This window comes from Limulus polyphemus, unplaced genomic scaffold (assembly GCF_000517525.1).
Source record: "Limulus polyphemus unplaced genomic scaffold, Limulus_polyphemus-2.1.2 Scaffold6766, whole genome shotgun sequence".
In the NCBI taxonomy this organism is placed as follows: domain Eukaryota; kingdom Metazoa; phylum Arthropoda; class Merostomata; order Xiphosura; family Limulidae; genus Limulus; species Limulus polyphemus.
In genome coordinates, this window is record NW_013672376.1 from 25,255 (window position 1) to 36,893 (window position 11,639).

Genomic DNA, 11,639 nt, shown 5'->3' on the forward strand with positions numbered 1-11,639 from the left:
AAGTTTAATAATATATAGATTTAAATGCTCAATTTTATATCTAAATATTTTAAGAAATTCTCAATCTCCCCTAGTATGAGAATTGTAACATTTGCTCTCTAGGCCTTCCCTCTTTTCTAATTTATTTGCCACCCCTCTGAGAACTATGGAATTTAATGTAAATTACTCATTGTAATATTGTTATTACTCAGGCAAAGCATAATTTTTATAGTCTTTAGTCTTATTTTTTTACAGAGTCATAAACTAGAAAATCAGACCCATTTGCCACACCCACCTTTCACATCCTCTGTTCCACAGATTGACAGTAGTTTTCTCTGATGTTTAATACTATATTATTTATAACCAATAGAAAGTCAATGCTTTAATCTATCAAATGAAATATTATATTACATTGTTTTCTGTACATAGAATCATTTGTTTCCAATTCAGACTTCATTCCCACAAGAAACACTCTGACAAGCTCAGCTGTATTTCAAAAGGCTCTTTTTGCATAGTTAGAAAATTGGAAGAATTATGATAGCTATAGGACATTATTTGCTTTTTACATTATTATTTTGTGTTGTTAGGTGCATTATTTCATTAAATAATAAATTATTTAGTGTAATAGTACAATGAATAGAAAAGTAGGGTTAAGTTTTATCAACAGTGAACAGCAAAAAAAAAGACTCAGGTAAGTACCATATTTCTTGTTTTTCATATGTATTCTTAATTTATTATTATACAATAAAAATAATTTTAGTAACTAAAATTAAAAATTAGAAACTTATTAAGTAATGTAAAATAAATAAAAATAATAATTATTCACGATGTATGCTTGCTAGTAGCTTTTGCATTATGTACTTTGATAGGGTAAAATGAGCTACATGTTTGTCGTGGGATTACAACTTGTGTGGTGGGACTATTAGTTAGACATGTTTCAAAGGAAATAAAATTTAAGTAGAAACAGATGTATACTGTGTTACGAGCTTTAAGCAATTTAGAACAAAGAAATGTAATTTCATGTTACAATTTGAAGTCATTCTAGCAAGAAAAAAAGGTAATTTAGATGTACTTCAAGTTGATCGACCTCGTATAGTTAGGTTAGAAAAAATAGCAGATAAACTACAAAGTTTTATTGACAAAAACGTTTGAACTTTATTTAGGAGGTTTTAGAGATTACACAAATGAAATTTGAAAATTTTCAGAGGAAGAAAAGTTATTTTAATCTTAATATGAAAAATCACTTTGCACTTAGAGCAGTCAACACTTTGACTCCATATATTCATTGAGAAATTCTTAGTAAGATTATTTCATTAAAAATTCCATTTTAATCTTGTATCCAGGATTTCCAATCTCTTGCCTTGTTACTTCAGCTGAGCCTATCTCATCGTTAGGCAGTTTTGTCTGTTCATACCATGTTTTGCTTCTGGTTCTTTCCTTCCTAACAAGAAACAGGTCACCTCACCTTTGTTACTTTGCTTATACAGGTATGTGACACTTTTTCTCTTTCCCCAGTGGATTTTGCTAAATATCAAACTACTACTTTTTCTTGTCTTTTTTTTTGTGAATATCTTCTCTTTTCCTGTTCCCTGAAATTCATGCTGAACCTCGTAATGAACTCAGCTGCCTTGTCCTTATAGACCTAGAGAATTTTATTCTGTAATTTACAGTCATGATTCTTTTTCCTACCTTGAATTTTAGTCCCCAGAATCTCTTTCTTCTTTTTCTCACCCTTGCTCTGCTTTTCTTTGTCTTGATCAGCTTCTGTGCTATCTGTCTATTCTTTACCTTCTTTCAGAGGCTCTACATTTGCAACCCTGAAAGCTTTACTGTGGGCAACTGCATCTCCCTGTTCTCCACTTTGGCCTTGACTTCTTCCTTCACAGTGTTCCAGTTAACTAGGTTTCTCTATTTATGGGATTTGCAGGGTCAAAATGCCTTACTTTCTGGAGTTCACCTTCCTCGGCCTTATTTCAGGGATCTCCTTGTGGCAAGTACTCTTTTATTTTGTTATAAGGTTCGTGGAGTTTATTAGACATTGGAAACTCAAACTGAGGCAAATCATCAACTATCCTCTCTACACACTTTTAACACTCTTGCTACAGGCTCGATTGAATTGCCTGAGTTTGTGACCCCAAATTATCCTTCATAATTTTCATACTACAACTTCTAAAATGTTTTGTATATTGTAACAAATTTTTGAAAATTTCCAGTAAGCATTAAGAGTCTTTTGTAAAAAAAAAAAAATCAGAAGGTGCAATGAAGAATTTTCACTGACAATTTCTCTTTGAATATATGGGGGACACAGAGTTGACTGCTCCAAGTGCAAAATGATTTTCATTTTAAGATTAAAAATACTTTTAATTCATCTGAAAGTTGTCAAGTTTCATTTGCTTAATCTCTAAAATCTCCTAAATAAATTTCAAATGCTTTTTTAAGTAAAATTTTATATTTTATGTTACTTTCTCTACCCTAACTCTATACAACATTGGTCAGTTTGACTGACCTTGTTACCATCATTAAAAAAAAACTTGAAATAAATTTAAATTACTCTTCTTTTCTCTCTAGAATGACTTCAAATTGTGACATGAAATTACATACATTTGTTTACTCTAAATAGCTTAAAAAGTGTAACAGTATACATCTGTTTCTACTTAAAGTTTATTGTTTTATTGCCCTTTGAACTGTCTAACTAACAATCTCACCACACAAGTTGTAAATCACTTGGCGAACATGGAGTTTATGTTGTACTATCAAATTATGTAAGGCACAGGCTACTTGCCAGCATACCTCAGGAAAATGTTTTTATATCATTATTATACTAGCCACAACATGTAAAACATTTGCAGTAGTTTTCATGCCCTTTGCTTGAATTTTCTTTATTCTATCATTTTCATTGCATGCCAATTAAGCTATGCATGCTTTCTCATAGGCATTACATGTTAGATCGATAAATCCTGGCCTATTTGAAAAAATTTTACATGGTCAGACAAACAAACTCATGTATACATTACTTTATTTAATATAAACTACACGTATAGTAAACAATAAAGTATATTTTTTGGTATTTATAATAGTGTACAGAGTATGAAACAGTTATGAGCATTCAGTGTATGACACGGTTTTATGAATTGAAACAAAGAAATGCATAAAAACCTATAATAGAGAAAAAGGTAGCTAAAAGGTGTTTATAGCATTATATGAAATGAACTGAAGCTAAATTTATTGCAAAGTAAAGTAAATGTAAAGTTGTAATGGAGGTAACTTAGCTGAATATGCAGAAACATCTGAATGCATGTTTACAAAGTGACAAGCATATGGTTTTGAATGAACTGCACATGCTTATTGTAGACCTAAATAAGTTGAGACAGTCTATAGAAGTTGTATTTAGTGTAATGTTAATTTTTTGTATGGAAATTACACATGGGTTAAGTGTTGTTCGTATGAAGTATTTTTCAAATAAAAAAGCTAAAGTTGAAATCGAAGCCAGTCATCACGTGATGACAGTGACATCGTGTCATCATGTATCATGCTTGTTGCATTGAAGAGATTGACTATGCAAAAAATTGGTAATGTGATTCTGAATTGAAACGCCAATATGCAATCTGGACTCATCTAATAAAGGCATATCTAACAATATGAGATTTTAGCGTATTATCAAGAAATTTGTGAGAAAGTTCTGGACAGACAAATGCAAGGGTATTGTTTATATAGATTTCATTCTATTACCCAATCTAACCTTATTTAACTTAAAAGGTTTCTAAATTTTACATTTTAGGTAATTTTATTATAATAAATAAAGAATACATGGGAAAAACAAGAAATATAGTATTTACCTAGGTCTAGTTTTTGTTTTCTTTTGCTATCGACTGTCGGTAAAACTTAACCCTAATTTGTTATACTAGTGGTACTACTACACAAAGTAATTGTTTATTTAATCAAATAATGCAACTAAGAACACAGAATAACAACAACTAAAAAACATACAATGTTCTACAATTATCATAATTTTTTGGCTTTCTAACTATGCAAAAAGAGCAGTTAAAAATTCAGCTAAACTGGTCAGTGTGTTTCTTGTGGAAATAAAGTTTGAACTGGAAGGAAAATAGACAATTCTCTGTACAGAAAAAAACAATGTAATATAGTATGTCATTTGATAGATTAAAACTTTGGCTTTCTATTGGTCATAAATAATATAGTATTAAACATCAGAGAAAACCATTGGCAATTTGTGACAGGTGGGTGTGGCAAAAGGGTCTGATTTTCTAGTTTATGGCTCTGTAACCAAATAAGATTGAATGCTATAAAAATTATGCTTTGCCTGAGTAATAACAATATTATGATGAGTAATTTACGTTAAATTCTATACTTTTCAGAGGGGTGGTAAATAAATTAGAGAAGAGGGAACACCTAGAAAGCAATTTTCACAATTCTTGTACTAGGAGAAATTGAGGATTTTCTTTTAACATTGCCTTATTAAAATGAAGAACTTAAAACTTACATAAGATTAAAATTTAGATTATTAGCTATGTTTGATGCCAAGGTTATTCATATACCATGGTAATAAAGTTGTTTGATTAAATTTGTAATGTAACTCATTAACTCCTTGTGACATGTACAGAAAATGATGCCTGTATGGAAAGAGTTAATATTCCACTTTGCTTCGTGTAAGGGTTCTAACAGGTTTGTCACCCATGGGAGCCTTGTAGGATCAACCCTCCTACATTCTCCTGCTCCTCATCATGTCACTACTTTCTGGCAACTCTTGTGTTCAAAAGACTGGCCATCACAGATTGCAGAGGTAGTGGCTTGTTTCTGGAGCTATCTATTAACTCTGGTACAATTGGAAATTGGCTTTTCTCTTTTGTGCATGTGCAAACTCCTTTTACAGAAGACCTTTGTGTTACACAGGTGTTTTCTCACAGGTTTTTCTCTGTCTTTCCAAACTCAACCCCTCTTGAACTCCCTTGGTCCATCTAGGCCATCCTGTCCATTATGTTAAACTCCAAAATAAAAATAAAACGCTCAAAACTAGCCTTTAACGTTTAATTATGTATCAAACCTTCCTTTAAACTCCCTTAAATTACTTAAATCTACCACATCTGAAGAAACCCATTCCAAAGGCCCACCACCCTGTTTTGAAAAATAAAACTGTCTTAGATGTAGATGATTTCTACCCTGTCAAATTAATATTCATGTCTCCTAGTCTTACCATTCTCACTACTAAATATGATAAAAAATGATTACCAATTCCCTTAATGATCCTAAACACCTCAATCAAATCCACTTTAACTAACCTCCCTTGAAAAGAGTAGTAACATTAGCCAACTTCCAATCTTCTGTACCTGCTCACAATACAAGGACTTAGAAAACATAATAGTAAGTGGTGCACATTCCAGTCCTTGACCTCTTTCAAAACACTTCTGTAAATATTGGCTGACTCATGTCATTCTTTTTACTCCTTAAACTTCCCAATTTTTTCTCAGAATTAGTGTGATAATCTTGCTCAACCTTGTTTCCATCTAGCAACCATTCATGGCCTATATCTTCATCAGTAAAAATCTAAAGATAAATTAGACTTTAATAACTCAGATATATCCTAATAATCAGATATTAAACTCCTAGTATCATCCTTCAAAGGCCTACTCCCATCATAACATTTTGCTTACCCTTAATGAATTTCAAGAAATCCTTAATGTTTTTTGTTTTTTTACATTTTCAGCCAACATTTTTTTTCATGATTTTTTTACTTTGCAATTTCTCATTTGACCTACTCTCTTGATCTTCTATAGTCTTTCAAATCTCCCATCATTGCAGTGAATTTAAAGTACATATATATATATATATATATAATGCTTAACTTTAATTTTATCTTTTCTATTTTTGTAAGCCAATCTAGTTTTTTTACTTGCAGCCACCTTTTTTTTGTTTATAAGGAACATAGTTATCTTGAATATTTAAAAAATTTATTAATTTTTTTCTACATTTGATCAGTATCTTCATCCAATGCAGTTGACCAATTCACAATACATAATTCTTGTCTCACCTTTTCAGAATTTGCTTTTTTGAAATTTGGGACCATAATATCATTATTCCTTATATCCTTATATGCAGAAAATCATCAAATATAATTATACAATGATGACTTGCACCCAGCTGTTCCCCACCCTCTACCATATCAACCATTTTTGTATTATAAGTTAACAATAAATCTAAAATATCATTGTTTCTAGTAGGTTCCCTGAGCAATTGTTGAAGACAACCATCCTTAGCAGTTTCTAAATATCTGTCTCCATTATCATTTGATTCTAACATTTCCCAATCTATATGCTTGAAAGTAAAATCTCCCATAATTATAACATCATTGACAGTTGAATTCTCCCTGTGGAGTTTCTCATTAATTTCACCAGTTTCATCTGATGGTATGCATCACATTTTACTAACAGAAACTCAAACAGATTCAACCTCATTGCTATTAGCTGGGATATCTCAACTTGAACAGGCTGTAACTCACATTTTACATATAAAGCCACTCCTCTCCATCTTTTTAGTACTCTATCCGTGTTAAACAACCTATAACCCTGTATTTCAAAGAAATCCCTTTCATCATAAATGTCTACATTTAGCCAGGTTTATGTTATTCCCATTAAATGAAAAATTCTCTGTTTCAACCAGTGCTCTATAGTCATCCATTTTATTTCTTATACTTCTAGCAATACAATAATAACAGTTTAGTCAACCATTTAAACTACCTTTGTACCATGTTCCCACACTATATTGCTCTTTACATTTTATTTTTTCTGGTGCTCTCTACTGTTTAATGTTAGTTTAAAATTACAGTTGAGTTAATAGCCCTTGAGAACAAGCTAGTTTCTACCTTATTTAAATGTAAACCATCCATTCCTAAAAGCTCCATCTTTCCATTGAACTGATCTCATACATCCAACCAGCCAACCTGCTTTTACTAACATATTAACCTAAGCCTAGTATTCTGCCCTAGTGACATACTTATAACTTCATCCCCACAATTACATCTTGGCAATATCCCTGACAGAATTGTTGTTTTAATTCCTTGAACTTAACAATTAGCTCTTATGATCTACTCTTCCCTACAACATTTTTCCCTATGTGCACTACAAAGACTGTATCACTACTAGCACCCTTTACTAGATCACTTGCTCTGTCAATTATATCCTCCAACCCTGACCCTGGATAGCATAATATAATTCTTTTCTACCTGTTTACCCACAGACTATCTGTACCAAAAAATCTCCTATAACAGTAACATACTTATGTTTTTCATTCCCATCCTTATCTGTCCCTTTTGTTATCCTTCCCTCTTCCAGTTCATCATATGCACAAGCCAAAGGCTTAAATATCAGAGTTTGCTCTTTGTAATTAAATCTACCACTACTAGTCCTATTATTACTCCTTTCAACATCCTGAAAATCATCACTAGCCCCTGTGTGCCTTGCATGCAATAGCTTAATTTCCTCTCTAAATCCTGCTTAAATCTCCTGCACTTTGCCCTTTCCATCACCTCCACCCTATTGGTTATAAAAATGTACCATTAATAAGTAAGTATGAGCAAATAAGTGATTTCAGAAACATTAAAAGTTGGAAGGAGCTTCTATGGGTTATGTAATTAATTTATTGATATATCAGAAAATAAAGATTTAATTTCTGACCTGTCAGTATCTATAGCTTATGTATCTAACTGGTGGAAACTCTGAAGTCTATATAAGGAAAGGAAGAAAGTTTAAAAAGAATTCAGAGAGTAGAAAGTAACACGGGGAAGTGAAGAATGAGAGTTTATTTGAATAAAACTTTTTTGAAATTAAGAAATTGAAACTTAGAAAATATAAGAACTTTAATCATTAACTATATTTTAATGCCAAATTTATTGACATACATTCCCAAAAGGTAGTTTAATTAACTTTTGAATGTAGCTTTAACAGAGGTCGTCACATTCTCACTTTGACCCACCCATAACCAGAGTGTTAATCAGAACTTACACCCTTCATTTTCACCAAAGAAGAAATGCCATTGATACTATATATGTATCTGTTCTTTACTGTGATTACCCTTCTGCCAATTTCACTTTGTAACTGGTCTGTTTTAACATCATTTCCTCCTATAGCTGTGTTTAAACCTTAGAAGTGTGTTATTAACATTAATTATACCTTTGATTTGCAAAGTTCTAAAATTATTATTATTATACATTAAGCTTTTTACTACACCTGGATAAAAAGTTTATTTACAAGTGTCTTAGGCTGTTATTTTTGTAACATGAACTTTTAACCATCTTTTAGGATAAAAGTAGGAACAAGTTGAACAGTTTGTGTTAGAGCATATTGTTCTTATTTTTCTTGCTCTAACTGGTTTTATAAAGGATGAATTTTAAAGAAGTAACTAGTACCAAGCGTGTGTCTTAATCTCACAGTATAATGACAGTAATAAAAGATAAGAAAAAGAAATACTTTTCTATTTAAAACAGTATGTTTAAATAATTGAAGTTGTGAAAGGAAATCATACATAGTATGAAGAGGATTTCCACTGTTTTCCGCTAATTTTTCATGATAAACATGACAGTTGGCACTGACGACCATAATCACGTGGCTTGCTGTCTAAGTACATATTCCTTAGGAAGTAGTCTCACAATAAGCTTTATACTAGCATACGTGTCCAATACTTATATTTTCATTTAAAGAAAGCAGAGAAAGAAGTTGGTGAAGAACCATCATTTAGAGCTAGTCTGGAGCCATCATCTAGCCAAGGGGGTTAGTCTTGAGTCAGCTTATAAAGAAAGGAGTTAGTCAAGGACCATCATTTAGGGCTAATCTGGAGCCATCATCCAGTCAAGGGGGGTTAGTCTTGAGTCTGCTTGTAGAGAAAGGAGTTAGTCAAGAACCATCATCTAGTCAAGGGGGTTAGTTTTGACTCAGCTTGTAAAGAAATAAATTAGTCAAAAACATCATTTAGAGCTAGTCTGGTGCCTTCATCCATTCAAGGGGGTTAGTTTTGAGTCAGCTTGTAGAGAAAGGAGTTAGTCAAGAACCATCATTTAGAGCTAGTCTAGAGCCATCATCTAATCAAGGGGTTTAGTCTTGAGTCAGCTTATAAAGAAAGGAGTTAGTCAAGAACCATCATTTTGAGCTAGTCTGGAGCCATCATCTAGTCAAGGGGCTAGTCTTGAGTCAGCTTATAGAGAAAGGAGTTAGTCAAGAACCATCATTTAGAGATAGTCTGGAGCCATCATCTAGTCAAGGGGTTAGTCTTGAGTCAGCTTGTAGAGAAAGCAGTTAGTCTGGAACATCATGCAGAAATGAGAGTTACTCTAGATTCAACATCTAGAGAAAAAAATTAGTCTGTATCCAGTCAATGGAAAAGGGGTGGATTTTGGGACCAGCTAGTGGAAAGAAGATTTATTTGTAACTGAAGCATATACAATAAGGAGTAAAACTGAACTACAAGTGGTAAAATACATTATAAGGAACCAGGATAAGACTAGTTTTTCCGGATGACTAAGCATAGTATAGCACAGGGTTAGTTTAGAACCAGTCAACAGAGAATGAGCAAGTCTGGAACCATAACGTAGAGATAGAAGTTATCTTAGAATCAATAATTTGGAGCCAGCCAGTGGAGGAATTTACTCTGAGCTTTTTATTTACAAGTAGTTTTCTTTTCTTGGTGCCAAGCAAAGTACTTTGTTCATTAGCAAACCACTTTCTATAAAGACTTAGCTAGAGCCAAAGAAGTTACATGTATATTACTTAATGTAAGCAACCCACTCTAAAAACTTTAATACAGGAGGGAGCTTGTATTAATTATCTCTTTAATCATTCAGTAAGCATATTCTAAGTTTCTCACTCCACATTTCTTTGCTTGCAGGTTTGTCAGTATTGACTGTACTATCTCTTTATGTAGATTACTGACAGCTTTTGAAAAATTCTTTTGATTATGCATTTACAACTTGTATTTTTTAGGGTTGCTGTCCTTGTGCATTTACCAGAACATTACTGTCTGAATACTGATCATCTTATTGGTCCACAATCCACAAGGGAGCGTCACCTGCATCTTCTCGGCTATGAAGTTGTTCATTTAAATTATGAGGCCTTAAACAGGCTGAGTTCTCAGACAGAAAGGCTGGATTATCTAAAGAAACAACTTGTATTTCCTTTTAATTCTTCAGCATCATAACATTAGTTTTGTAAATGTGACTTAAAATGTAAATATTTTAGAAATTTTAATATATGTAAATATATATTGCTTCTTAAATAAATTAAATTTAGGCATCTGGACACATGTTTTTTTAATTTCTTAGAAAATTAAGATAAGATTATTGTTGTGCAGGAAGGTTTAAACTCTAGTTTTTACAGATTAGGATTCTCACTGTGGTATTCAAGGATTAAAACATTTATTTATTTTTCTTACCATTAAATTATGTATGTTCAGACTAAAACTAAATAACTTGTAATATATTATCCACTCTGTTTAATTATTTTCAGATAGGTCACGAATGACTTATTGATTAGCACTTTTTAACTGTGAATCCAAGGATTTGTGGTTTGGATCCCTTCAAAACATACACAACACTTTGGGGCCATAGGTGAACTATAAGTGATGGTCAGATCATACTATTTGATCAGACAAAAGTAGCCTAAGAACTAGTGAAGAGTGTTTCCTTCTAGTCTATATTTTAAATTAGAGATGGCTGTTCACACATAACCTTTGTCTAGCTTTGTATGAAATTCTGAAGCAATCTTTACATAGAGTATTGAAAATCATTTTTCGTAGACAGTGTAATTCATGACCTTCAACAAATATGTGAACATGATTCAGGTTTTTTTTTTCTATCCTTATATCAGGTAGTCATATCTGGATGTAAGATATGAAATAACAAATAAAATGATATGATGGAAACATGAATTGTTAATTTTTGTTTAGCTATTCCCACTGGAATAGACTATAATGTTTGATTAACTACCCCCACTTAAACAGACTAGTTTTACCAATTTTATGGCTCATGAGTGTTTATTAGAAAAGAAATGCAAATAGAGTAATAAAGTGGTGGAATTTAATCAGTTTGTTTGGTTTAGATGTATTGAAAATGAGAATATTGTGGAATATGTAAATAAAATTGACATTATGTTAAGAACATGATTTATCTAGGAATAATTTAAATAAAATGCATGTATATATATACAATGAAGGTAACCATCTGAAAAATTTAATATATGCCAAGAGAAATACTTAGATTGGCATATTTTTCTATTGTGGAAGTATTTTCATTTGTAGCTTTCATGAATAAAAATTTACTCTTTTTTTTGCATCAACTTCTAACCATGTATATATTCTGAACAATGCACTTTCAATATATGACAGTTGCTTTTACAGGACCTCTTGACGAGAACAACTATACACATACATCGAGCCTTTTAAACCTTTGAAATATATGACAGTTGTCTTTTCAGGACCTCTTGGCAATACCAACTCTACATATACGTCCAGACTTTGAAACATTTGTAATATATCACAGTTGTCTTTACAGGACCTCTTGACAACAACAACTTTACACATATATCCAGCCTTTGAAAACGTTTGTAATATATTAGATTTGTCTTCACAGGACCTCTTGACAACAAAAACTCTAAACACAT

The 11,639-nt window shown here is 32.0% G+C and overlaps 1 protein-coding gene across 3 annotated transcripts in view; it reads left to right on the forward strand.

Annotated features, from left to right (window-relative positions):
* Positions 1–11,261, forward strand: part of LOC106474053 (FAST kinase domain-containing protein 3, mitochondrial-like) — a 33,860-nt gene extending 22,599 nt beyond the window's left edge. Inside the window, exons 6-7 of one of the 3 annotated variants that reach the window (XR_002613835.1) lie at positions 1,323–1,466; positions 9,966–10,093. Coding sequence is in view for 1 of the 3 variants with exons in the window: in XM_013934738.2 (XP_013790192.2) it covers positions 9,966–10,179 (214 nt within the window). In the remaining 2 variants the exon portion in view is untranslated. Of the gene's footprint in view, positions 1–1,322; positions 1,467–1,777; positions 1,929–9,965 lie in introns of those variants that run through there. The other 2 variants (XR_002613836.1, XM_013934738.2) reach the window with 2 other exon arrangements.
* Positions 11,262–11,639: the final 378 nt, after the last annotated feature.